The 13,507-nt window shown below is 36.4% G+C and overlaps 1 protein-coding gene across 5 annotated transcripts in view; it reads left to right on the top strand.

The window, feature by feature from the left end:
* Positions 1-13,507, top strand: part of CUL1 (cullin 1) — a 95,530-nt gene that overhangs the window by 58,716 nt on the left and 23,307 nt on the right. For all 5 annotated transcript variants that reach the window (XM_069461408.1, XM_069461407.1, XM_069461409.1 and 2 more), the window contains exons 4-9: positions 1,268-1,435; positions 4,542-4,592; positions 4,822-4,912; positions 5,813-5,976; positions 10,724-10,886; positions 12,014-12,144. In XM_069461408.1, the coding sequence (XP_069317509.1) occupies positions 1,268-1,435; positions 4,542-4,592; positions 4,822-4,912; positions 5,813-5,976; positions 10,724-10,886; positions 12,014-12,144 (768 nt within the window). The remainder of the gene's footprint in view (positions 1-1,267; positions 1,436-4,541; positions 4,593-4,821; positions 4,913-5,812; positions 5,977-10,723; positions 10,887-12,013; positions 12,145-13,507) is intronic.

Here is a 13,507-nt window from a genome sequence, read left to right on the forward strand (position 1 = left end):
GGTTTTTGCATGGATTGTTGGATCATCGTGTACCACGTATTTGTGGAGCTTCAGGTCTGTCAAGACCTTTTAGTTGGCACTTGAAGACACCGAGGTGGAGAGAAGGCCCCGGGCTCGCCCAGGCCCCCTGCACGGGGGAGCCCCTCCTCTCTTGCCTTCCCCTCAGGGCCTCTCTGCTGCAGCACATGGAAGTGGTGCCACACAGTGCTCGGTTTTTAAAGGGTAAGACTGACTTTGTAGATACCATTAATACCTAAGAAAAAATTTCAAGTTAGTTTCCTTCAAATAAAAATTTGTGGTTTAAGTTGTGGAAATTCAGTAAAAATAATTTTGGTAAATGCACATTTTCTTCATGCAGTCTTGTTAAAGCAGAAATATACCATTGTACTTATTTTTATAAAAATGCAACAGATTAGCACAAAAAGCTAAAAATTTGTATAATTTTTAAGTAAATTTAAAGAAGGAAGAAGATATATTTAAAAATGAAAAAGTATTGGCCTCATGCTCTAAATTGTTATTAGGGCATGTTAATTTTTTTAACAGGGAAAATATCAAAAAGAGATTTTGAGGTGAATTTCTTTTTTTTTTTTTTTTTTGAGACAGAGTCTTGCTTTGTTGCCTGGGCTAGTGAGTGCCATGGCGTCAGCCTAGCTCACAGCAACCTCAAACCTCCTGGGTTCAAGCAATCCTTCCGCCTCAGCCTCCCGAGTAGCTGGGACTACAGACATGCACTACCATGCCCAGCTAATTTTTTTCTATATATTTTTAATTGTCCAGATAATTTCGTTCTATTTTTTAGTAGAGATGGGGGTCTCGCTCTTGCTCAGGCTGGTCTTGAACTCCTGACCTAGAGGGATCCACCCGCCTCGGCCTCCCAGAGTGCTAGGATTACAGGCGTGAGCCACCACGCCCAGCCGAGGTGAATTTCTTAATGAGAGGGAATTACCCTCATATTCTAAAAATTCAGGGTACTTTTTGAGTATATGTATATATATACACACACACATATATATATATATATATATATATGCATACTTAATACTATGAAAAAGTTCCAGCTTGGTTTGAGATAAAATATTTTTACTATGTTCTTGTGAGAATTTATATTAATTAGCATGTTTTTGTGTACAGAGTAATTTAAAGAGCCATTCTAAAACCATATGCATCAATATATTCTGATGCAATGGATTTGTTTTTATTAACATTTATCTTTAATTTATTATGTGACAAATTAGTCATCTTAAAGTTTTAGTTAACTTGTTTTTAGGATGGAGAAGATTTGATGGATGAGAGTGTACTGAAATTCTACACTCAACAATGGGAAGATTATCGATTTTCAAGCAAAGTGCTGAATGGAATTTGTGCCTACCTCAATAGACATTGGGTTCGCCGTGAATGTGACGAAGGACGAAAAGGAATATATGAGATCTACTCGGTGAGATTTTTTTAAAAACCTTTTAAATGTGTATTTTTAATGAGGGGATCTAGGCAAATACTAAGCTGTTTTCAGAACAGTAGGGTAATTTCGTTTGTGTCATCAGTAAGTGACCCTTAATTATTTTGTGGCAATAAAGTAGAAGTGTAGATAAGTTGGAGTTTTAAGATACAACTTGCACACTTCTGCATTTCCTTTTTAAAAGTTTCTTCTTTAATTATTCAACCCCACCATCATGTTTTACCTGGAACTGCCTGAGTTTTAGCACTGGAAGTCCTGAGTCCCGGCAGTCCCAGGCAAATGAGGTACCTTACCTGAGACTCAAGCCCTAATGATTGGCCCTCGTGTATTTTTGTGGTCTGGGAAACCCTGCTTCGAGAAATCACCCTCATTATTATGTTTCTTAGTCATCCAAGGTTTTTTAGGCCCACTGGTTTTCAGAGCGTGGTCCCCTAACCTGCAGCATCAGTGTCACCTGGGAACTTGTTAGAAATGCAAATTCTCTGGCCTCATCCTAAATTTATGTAGTTGGAAACTCTGGAGATGGGGCCCAGCAACTCGTTAACAAGCTCTCCAGGTGATTCTGATGCACACTCCGGTTTGAGACCCAGCGTTCTAGAACAATTACGAGAGGACTCAGAACAACAGAACAGTCTGTCAGATAAACACACAGTACCCTTTTTGAATGAGTGTTGTTAAAATGTCAAATTCTATGTAATGAGGTTATTTCCAAATCCAAGAGTGTTGCTGTATAGCAATATTTTTGCTTTGCTTTTGACAAATTTAATTAAAAGAAAAACAAACTGTATCTCAGATGCATGACTAGTTTTTATCATTTATGTAGCACAGTTTCTGAACCAAAACAGTTATTGCTTCATAATGATACTTTGTTACGTAATTACGTAGTTCCCACGAAACTTTCTTAGTTTTTTGATTTGAGGTTTTTGTATGTCCCCTTTTTCTTTTTTCAACATTTTATTTATTTTTAGTTGACAAATATTGTATACATATGATGGACAACATGTTTTGAAGTATGCACGTGGTATGGAATGGCTAATGTACTTCCCCTTTTCTTTTTCATGTACAAATGCTTTCCCTGAGACATAAAGTTGTCAGTGTAGGAATCATCATGATCTTGGTTGATTTCCTTTTAGAAACCTGCATGATCTGAAGTACCATGTGTACCGTATGATAATATCACATGCTCCTAAAAATCATTACAGTATTTTAACTTTTTCTGTACTGTTTCAACAACAGTTAAAGAAAACATAAAGAAGTACAAGGATACTTTATAGAGTAAGTTTGTCAAGATTCAACTCCTTTTTTTTTTTAAATTTGCTCTCAAAACCCGTAGTTTCTAAATCCTTAAGTGCACTATTTTGAGATACAACGTACGGCCATAAATTTCAGGCCAGTCAGTACCCTGCCTAGATACCCTGGAGCAGCGCACAGAGGGACTATGTGCAATTCTAGTGAGCCTATTGGATTCATTTAGATGCTTGGGTATCAGTTGACACAGTGGAACAGTTCTTACAGATGATCCTGATCGTATTTTCCAGAATTTCCAGTAAATGGCAATGCTTTGTAACAAAATTATTTCATGACAAATTATGAACTTTTACTTTTTTTCAAATTATAGAAAGTTGTTGGTTTCTTTTCAAGTCAACCAGAGGACAGAAATTAACTTTATTATTATTATAATATATTAAAGTGATTCAGCATGATTTTTTCTCCCAAAATCTGTTCTAAAAATGTCTGGCTTACCTTTGTTCCTGCTTCCTCATCTTGCCTGGCTTTTCTTTCTTTATTCCTTTGAAATAACAAATCCATTTAGAGTCAAATTAGGTCTGTCCCAGGGTATCTTAATTTGGAAAAAAGTTTGAAACAAAGTTATTTTTAAAAAGTGTAGTATATCTTTGTTAGAAGTTCATAGCTACCTGCTTTACATTTTTACTACTGCTTCTCTCCTGCACTGAAGAGGTCTGAAGAGTCCAAGAAGAATAGCAACAAAGAATTTGTGCAGGGAAAAGTTATTTTCAAAACAGTTCCCCCAGGGTTACATTTCTCCTGTAACATGAGAAAATGAGACTCTTCCCTTCCAGCACCTTTTGGACATCATAGTTCCTAATGAAAGCTTAAGTTTTATTCTGATATTAAACTTTGAGTGTACATTGTTCATGCTTGATTAAAAATATTTTTGTCTTAAATATTGCTTTCCTTTGATTTCTTCTTTTTTCTTAAATACCATTTTGAAAGTTTTTTCTATAGATTAAATTTGCATATAATCTTTTCAAAAATACATATCTTACATAAACCCAGTTGTGTTTATAGTTACATTTGGGAAAAAGAAGACTGGTGGTATTTATGTTTAAATGAATTTCTCCACAGTTTGTATTTGTGTATTAAATTGTTGTAAATTTGAATTTTATTTTAACTGAGAACATTTTTCCTAAGAGTTTAATGTATGAATTCTAACATTTCTCTTTCTGGGAGTATTTTATAATAATTAATTTTCTGATATAGCTCCTATGGGGAGTTTAGAGAAATAGAAAAATAAGCCATATGATGTTTGTACATTCACTTCAAAAATGCATCTCTTTCATACACACATGTAAAATGGGAAATCTGAGTAACTTATGTACAATAAACTGCATCCATTTAAAGTGTATTTAGTCAAGATATAGAACTTGGTAGATTTTTTTATAGTCTATAATTTGTTTTACTGAGCATTAGGAAACTAGGGTAATAAATGGAATTATTTTTAGGAAGTGTGTTAGGTCAAAGATTAAATTTGTTTGATCCAGTGAACAAATTTATAGATTGAATCTGCTGTTGCCATTTAAGATGAAATGAATATTCTCCTCAAATCTGAATTTTCTTTTTATCTTAACTGTTAAAATGTGAGCTGATAAATGTCTGTACTTGATACCTCTTGAAAGTTGTTAATAGAGTGGCTCTTGATTTCATCATGATAATATTAATAGATTTTGACCAAGTTATACAGAAATTTTGATAAGATAATTTGGGATTTAGGTTATTTCTTATGACTTCAGTACTTTGGAAAAGTATAGACATTTTATACTTTTCTTTTTTCTTTTGTATCCAGCTTGCATTGGTGACTTGGAGAGATTGTCTGTTCAGGCCACTGAATAAACAGGTACCTACTTGTGTGAGAGCGCGTGTGTGTGTGTGTGTGCGTTCGTTCCCTTTAAAATCCCTCACCAATTTCATTTCTTAGTCTTTGTCTTCCCCACTCCTTTGGAGTATCTCAGGGTATCTTTCATCTTGCGTTGTTTAATGGCTTTGAGTGTTTAACAGACATGTAGTAATATATATTGCATTCTTGATTTATATATCTTAAATGTTTTTCTATATCATTTCTAAAGGTAACAAATGCTGTTTTAAAACTGATTGAAAAGGAAAGAAATGGTGAAACCATCAATACAAGGCTGATTAGTGGAGTTGTACAGTCTTACGGTAAATAATTTCCCTTTAATTTTTCAGAGTTTTCCTATCAAATGGCAGTTAAAACAGTACTCTAACACTACAGTCCCCCAGGCCGCGGAATGGTACCAGTCAATGGCCTTTTGGGAACAGGCTGCCCACAGCAGGAGAAAGCGCGTGAAGCTCCGTCTGTATTCACAGCTGCTCCGCGTTGCTCACTCACCATCTTCCCCACCAGTGGGAAATTGTCTTCCATGAAACTGATCCCTGGTGCCAGAAAGACTGGGAACCGCTTCATTTAACAAATTCATTTTTAAAATATTTTAATATTATCAAGAATATTGTTAACATTTATAGAGATACTTAAAATTCTCTCTAAGTCAATGTGATTTTATTTTAACCATCATAAAAGTTGTTTGATCCTTGTGCCTTAAGGAAATTTTGATTAAATACACATTTGCATCTTTTTTTTTTTTCCTGGTCTCATACTGAATTACTGGATATACAATATGATAGTGTCATTACTTGAGCTGAATGATAACCAGAAATCTCTATCAGCTTGAAAAAATTGAGATTGAGAAATTGATAAAGTAATACAGTATCTTAAAAATTCAGATAGCGTTGTATTTCTTTGAAAATTTAAAATTGGTCATTGTTTTTAGAAATATAAAAGTTCTCTAAACGAACTTCATGATAATTTTGAGGCATACCTGGCCATGGGTCAGAATTACTTTTTAAACATCTTGGATTTTTTTTCTTTTTTATTTTATGGAAAGAGTGGACTTTAGTCTAGTGAATAACAGAGTTGCCTGTGTCCTGCTGTTTCACGTTTACCTGTTAAGCATAGGTTAAACTGAATGCTACACCTAAGTATATTCTGTGAAATATCACAAAAAATAGGGTAATTGAAATACAGTTCATATTTATTTCTAGTGGAATTGGGGCTGAATGAAGATGATGCATTTGCAAAGGGCCCTACGTTAACAGTGTATAAAGAATCCTTTGAGTCTCAATTTTTGGCTGACACAGAGAGATTTTATACCAGAGAGAGTACTGAATTCTTGCAGCAGAACCCAGTTACTGAATATATGAAAAAGGTAAGCTTAAATATAGTATTTAAAGTAGACTTAAGTTAAACAGTCGTTGCTACTCAAGTTGTTCTTTTTAGCATATGCAGCTTTCTTCACAAATCATAGGTTGTGCATTGTTGTCCTATAGTGTCTTTAGTGAGTACAAGTGCTTCTGATTCTCCAAGGAGCTTATATAAACAAAAGAGTGTGGTTGAGTTCTAGTAAACTTTATTTACAAAAAAAAAGGCAGCAGGTGTGATCCTTGAACTAGATGTAGTAGGAGATTTCCAGGGATTCTGGGTCTCACGGAGTCTGATGTTTCCTTTGCCCTTTGTTCCCTACTCACGTGGCGAGTGGATGGACTGCGGAATCCCTTTTTCCATGTGCTGAAGACAGGAAGTTAGTCAACTTAGAAAGTTCATAAGAGCAACAGCTCTGCTGTAATAACCACATGGAGAAAGTCCTACCCGGTGTGTGATATCCTGAATGCATTTGTCTGTAGGAGATAGTGGTTATAAGTGGGGCTTAGAAGTTTGAAGTTGAAAGTCCTCAACAAATTTCTAATATCTCAAAATCTAACAAAAATGGAACTGCTCAGTTTTCTACTTGGAATAGTAATAGTTGTTTGTGTCTATGTTTATGGGTTAAATTGACTTTTGTTTGCTGATCTGGAACCTAACTAGCTCACTTAGAGTTTCAAACAACTGCCTGACAAACGAACTTTTGAAACATGATGTGTTTTGAATCTTAGCATTGCGTGTTATTTCATTTTTCAGTTTGACAATGTAGTTTTCATAAACACAGCTATTATTGAACTCTGCTACATATGGTGATTCTTTTGAAACCATGCATCATGAAAGTGGATCCTCTTACATAGTAGTGGTAGGAGCCTGTTCTTGTTGTGGACTTCTTAGTGAGTTGTGGTCATTTCATTTATCCACACTGATGAAGGCAGGAGTACTCTGGTGCAAGGAACACAGCTTTTTAGGACAGAGCTACATAAGCACCCCCAAACAGAGAAATCTGTTTTTAAGATCAGGTCTGAAACCAAAGGCAACGTGAGGAGCAAAGATTTCCATTTGCCTGGATATTTCCAATCCAGCATGGTCCCTGCTTTTAAGGAAGCAATCTGCTTCTTACATCCTTGGGATTCTTTTCTAGAGGACTTAAAAAGTTTGACCTGAATCTGCTTGGATCATACCAAACATGACTTCCATCACATTCTGAAAGTCCATAATGCAGAGAGTCGATAAGCATAAAATTGAAATTTAACCATGTGAATATTTTGCTTTTATCCTATTGTTTTGTGTCCAAACTGGGTTATTAATCTAGTTTTAAATCCCCACTCTACCATTTACTAGAGGATAACCATAACCTTTCTATTCCTCAATTTTCTCATCTGTAAAATGGGAATAATAATAATAATAGATAATATTGGGGATTAAATGAGCTTTATTTAAAGAAATTTAAAATGAGATTAAAATTTATTTGTTTATTTATAAAAAGGTGCTTATAATAGTGTGTGGCAAACAGCAAGCCTGATGTGTTTGGTACCACAAATATACATCACACAGAACCTCCAGTAGGTGCCTGAGGGGATGCAAAACCACAGGATTAAAGGTGGCGAACTTTATTCAATGATTTAGGGAGAAATTATGTTTATAATAAAACAAACATTCTGTCAGGAATAGAATGCAAAACTCATGAACAATATTGAGATAAAGCATGAACCTTCAAGAAATATTCTGCTTTCCTCAGCCAATTAAGGCTGGACACCAAATTCCCTGGGGGTCTGCATTCACTGTTCTCTGTTGTTGGGGGTATTTTAGTGGAAGCATTTGAGAATTTTGGCTTGTCTTTCTAAGGATGGCTTTGAAGGGTGAACAACTATAAGCCGTGTTAGTGTTTTTAAGATCTTACCATTTCATGTGATTGAGACTAATCTGGGTTACAGAAAGTTTGTGTGGCTATTTAGGTTTCTAATATCATTTTTTAAGAACTTTAAAAATAAAACATATCTTCATTAATTTGCTTACGTTTTTTGTTTTGACTGGGAACTGATCCTAATAGAATTAATGGGGCAGTCTTTAATTGCTTAATTTCATTTAGTCATCTGAATTCGATCATGATGTTCTTTTTTTTTTTTTTTTTTGAGACAGAGTCTCACTCTGTTGCCCAGGCTAGAGTGAGTGCCGTGGCTTCAGCCTAGCTCACAGCAACCTCAAACTCCTGAGCTCAAGCAATCCTCCTGTCTCAGCCTCCCGAGTAGCTGGGACTACAGGCATGCACCACCATGCCCGGCTAATTTTTTCTATATATATTTTTAGCTGTCCATATAATTTCTTTTTTTTTTTTTGAGACAGAGTGTCACTCTGTTGCCCAGGCTAGAGTGAGTGCCGTGGCGTCAGCCTAGCTCACAGCAACCTCAAACTCCTGGGCTCAAGCGATTCTACTGCCTCAGCCTCCCGAGTAGCTGGGACTACAGGCATGCACCACCATGCCCGGCTAATTTTTTTTTTTTTTGTATATATATATATATATTTTAGTTGTCCATATAATTTCTTTCTATTTTTAGTAGAGATGGGGTCTCGCTCTTGCTCAGGCTGGTCTCGAACTCCTGAGCTCAAACGATCCGCCCACCTCGGCCTCCCAGAGTGCTAGGATTACAGGCGTGAGCCACCGCGCCCGGCCTGTCCATATAATTTCTTTCTATTTTTAGTAGAGATGGGGTCTCGCTCTTGCTCAGGCTGGTCTCGAACTCCTGAGCTCAAAGGATCCGCCCACCTCGGCCTCCCAGAGTGCTAGGATTACAGGCGTGAGCCACCACGCCTGGCCTGATCATGATGTTCTTAATACAATTATCTGCCAAGTGCAGTGATGACCAAGAGCTTATTTGACTTGGAATCGAGGAAGAATGTAAATGGCTGTCCTTTCTTAAACCAAATGACGTTCAATACCTAGGACCTTGGTTTCTTTACCAACGTATAAAATAAGGTATTGCGGCTCCTCTGGCTGCGGCTGTTTCTCTAGAAGGGTAGAGTTCCTGCCCACTCTGCCCTGCAGGAACACCCCGTAGAATGCTGAGGTAGAGAGTCGGCTCCTCAGAGGATCAGTCAGCAGTGGCCTCAAAGCCTAGTCTTCCACCTGGGAAGGAGTAAAAGTCTGTTTTGCCACCTAAGGTGATGATCTTCTTTCAAGAAACAGGTTACACAAATCAGAAAGAGTGGTGCTGTTTGGTTTGCATGTTCTGTATTTCACCAGCTTTAGTCCTGGAGTTATCAGCTTAACAAAACACTGGATGTGAAGTAGCAGGATCTTAACTTAGAACTTTTTGAGTTAAAGCATATAAAGTCTCTTACTGTTTTAAAGGAGCCTTGTAATCAGAAAAACAAAACTACACATTAGTTGTAGACTTTTTGGGAAAATACAAATAACATAAACCTACAAGCCTGAGGCGCACTGTTACTGATTACGCAGATAAACCAAATTGGAATAATCCTTCAGGTTTTTTGTAACTTGTTCACTAATTATTTGTTATACTAACATTTTATGTTTATTTTAGTGGCTAATGGTATTTCATTAACTGAATATGCTATAATTTCACTATTTCTTATTGGAAATTTGTTAACTTCAAATATTTTCTATTCATTTGTGAATTGTTTGTTACTTTTCCTTTCTCATATTTTTATTTGGATATATATACTGATTTGTTGGAGATCATTATATATTATGGATATTGACCTTGTGATATACATACAGATATTTCCAAATTTATTTTTCACATTTAGCTATTTAGACGGACGTGTAGTAACTTTTGTGCTGTGTTCTAAACAGTTGTCTCGTTGTTAATTCTTGATAGTACAAGTCCTGCCCAGTCATTTTTTCATTTTATGTTTTCTTGGCTCCTGAGTGTTTATTCATTTCCAGTTGAAATTTTTCCAGATTTCTTTAAAAGTATACCAAATTTGTAAATCATTTTGGAAAATATTGGCATTTTTACAATATTGACAAAAATATATAGTTTTTGTCTCTCTTTATTCATATGATATGAATAGTTTGAGATTATTGGTGAAATTTCTTCCTCACTTTGATAATTTAGTGGTTCCTCAGTGATACTTTACACCACATTTATTTCTGGTGGTGGATTGTAAAATACACTGACTTTTACTAATTTTGCCGCTCTGTTACATTGCATCTTTGTTTCCTCTTTTCCTTAGAGGGAAATGCAAGAAATTGAGATGCATAAATAACCTAGTAGATTTCAGAGGTACATATTCAGTGATCAGCAAGAGAAGGCTATAATGTTTTTCTTTAATTTTTTTAAAAGTCTAATTGCTGGTGATTATTTTCATGTGGTCATTTCAGATATTATATTTGTGTGACTATTTAAGTAGGTTTCAATCAAACGTGGGCCTCTTAACTTGGTATCCACATCCAGGAGAGGACCCATAGGTTTATTAGGATGTCAGATAGGAATACTATCTTAAAAAGATGAAATACTACTTACCCAAAGGAAAAAACTGATGCATAGACATTTGAACTGTTATTGTTAACACACTTACAGAGGAATTTGAAATGGAGCTATGTATTACAGAGAAAATGGAAAATATTAGTGGTTTAAATATGGTTGTCATTTACCCTAAAATCAAAACACCTCTTCCCTTTTTTCCTTAATCATATTTTATTAGAGTAGGTTTATGAATTTAATTTGCCATTATTCACATAATTCTTTACGCATGAATCAAAACCATTCACCTGAATGAATTCTTTCCAGGCAGAGGCTCGTCTGCTTGAGGAACAACGAAGAGTTCAGGTTTATCTTCACGAAAGCACACAAGATGAATTAGCAAGGAAATGTGAGCAAGTCCTCATTGAAAAACACTTGGAAATTTTCCACACCGAATTTCAGAATTTATTGGATGCTGACAAAAATGAAGGTGAGCCACTAACTCTCATGAAATGTACATATTTATTATCCTCAGTTTTGAAATTGGTCGAAATTTTGGACTCTGCATCAACAGCATTACTTGCCCACGTCAGTCATTTTTTAAAAGATGCTCACACGGTATATTGTGTATTGATTCCAGACCTCTGCAGAGCATTTCTTTGTGACTTGGAAGTGCATCTTTTCAGTTTAATTTGGAATATGACTTGTTCTGTACATGTCAGCATTAAATGATACTACCCCTAATGTTTTGGCTATTATTCCTTTGGAAATTCTCTGAGATGAGAAGAATATTATTTTACATTTCCCTTAACCACTTTCATGTTTTACTGGGGCATATTAGGGGCTCAGTGAAAGATTAATGTTTGGATTTAGAATTTTTCTTCTTTGGCACTCATAAATTAACTTATATGCCATACATATATGAAGTGAGAATGGGGGGATCCTTTTGTGGCTCATTTGTTTGTATAATTGAGGTAGATATCTGTATTCTCCTTTAAATGTATTCATTTTTTTCCTTTTTCAGCACATTACAGGGGTACAAATGTTTAGGTTACATATATTGCCTTTGCCCCACTTGAGTCAGAGCTACAAGCGAGTCCATCCCCCAGACAGTGTGCATGCACACATTAGGTGTGAATATCCCCATCCCCTCCTCCCCGCCCCTACCTGCCCGACACCCGATGAATGTTACTACCCTATATGTACATAAGTGTTGATCAATTAGTATCAATTTGATGGAAATGTATTCATTTTTAAAAAACAAATATTTGAGTGCCTATTATATGTCAGGCATAAATACTATCTCAATCTTAAGAATTTTAGGAATCATTAGATACAGTTTCTGATAAAAAAAATTTTTTCTCTGTTCTTATGTTAGTGGTTCTCATAGTAAGGGGAAAAATATACTTTTACGATAGCATAACTTCATTTTTTTAAGCAAAATATACATATACCAAATAGAAAATATTTGGTGATAATTAAGTGCTTTTAATTAATAAGGCCTAAAACATGGTTATTTTATTTCAGAATATCTTTTATCTCAATATAAATACATAATTAGTGGAATGGTTATGAAAAGTTCCTTCCGTGCATAAAGGTGGCTCCTTCTTCTTTCAGACTTGGGGCGCATGTATAATCTTGTATCTAGAATCCAGGATGGCCTAGGAGAATTGAAAAAACTGCTGGAGACACACATTCATAATCAGGGTCTTGCAGCCATTGAAAAGTGTGGAGAAGCTGCTTTGAATGTAAGTAATATTTAATTGACAGGCCTAATTTTCACATGTGAACTGCAGGCATGTTGTACATCTCCATTGACAAATCCAAATGGTAAGATTTTCACTAGAATTCTCCCTAGCTTTGGCATTTTTTTTTTTTAAAGAGACAGCGTCTTACTTTGTTGCCCAGGTTAATCTCAAACTCCAACAATCCTCCTGTCTCAGCCTCCCAAGTAACTGGGACTACAGACAGGTGCCACCTCACCAGGCTTTGGCCTTTGGAAGTTCACAAATGTCTTTGTTTAGTAAATAACTCTATAAATTATTTTCTGGTACTTTGTAGGCATTAAGGATGTTATAGTTTTTTTTTTTTCCTTCTCACTGTTACATTCCTTGCACTAAAAGAGAAAAGGTGCTTCTTTAGAAGGAAAAGGCTCCTAGAAGCACTTGCTCCGCCACCTACAGTCCACAGGTTTGCCTTTCAGGACTTCGATAGTACCGTGCGGCTGAAGCCACAGGCTGCGTGCACTGGTGAGGCCCTGCCGTTCACTGTTTCTCCTACTCCCCCTCCCCAGGAGCTGCATAGAATAGTCCTGCTAGGTTATCTATACTTCAGGTGATAATTTATTTCTAGTCTTACCGTGCCTAATGTTAATAAGTTTTGACAATACCTACCATCTTTAGTATGTTTTTGTTTTTTTTTTTTTTTTTTTTTTTTGAGACAGAGTCTCACTTTGTTGCCCAGGCTAGAGTGAGTGCCGTGGCATCAGCTCACAGCAACCTCAAACTCCTGAGCTCAAGGGATCCTCCTGTCTCAGCCTCCCGAGTAGTTGGGACTACAGGCATGCACCACCATGCCCGGCTAATTTTTTCTATATATATTTTTAGCTGTCCATATAATTTCTTTCTATTTTTAGTAGAGATGGGGTCTCGCTCTTGCTCAGGCTGGTCTCGAACTCCTGAGCTCAAACGATCCGCCCACCTCGGCCTCCCAGAGAGCTAGGATTACAGGCGTGAGCCACCGCGCCCGGCCTGTAATCCTACCACTCTGGGAGGCCGAGGTAAAATCCTTATTTCCCTGCTGTCTTTGGAAGGTTTCTTTTCCATGTTTAATTATGGGGGTTGCTGCCTCACACTCTGCCACATCTGAATTATTAAAGGGGTGAAGAAAAGCCTTTCCTTTGAGTTTATAAAACAATTGATTTATGCTCACAAGATGGGAGGGAACTGGCTTAGTAGAGGGTTTTTTCAAAAAGAGCTCCAGGTTTTAGTATAATAAGCTTAAGTATGAAGTCCCAGTGTTGGGACATACAGTGTCATTACAGTGTAGTGACTGATTGCAGACCCTGGACCCGTCTGTTCAGGTTCAGATCCCAGCGCCACTATTTACAGC

This window comes from Eulemur rufifrons, chromosome 29, assembly GCF_041146395.1.
Source record: "Eulemur rufifrons isolate Redbay chromosome 29, OSU_ERuf_1, whole genome shotgun sequence".
In the NCBI taxonomy this organism is placed as follows: domain Eukaryota; kingdom Metazoa; phylum Chordata; class Mammalia; order Primates; family Lemuridae; genus Eulemur; species Eulemur rufifrons.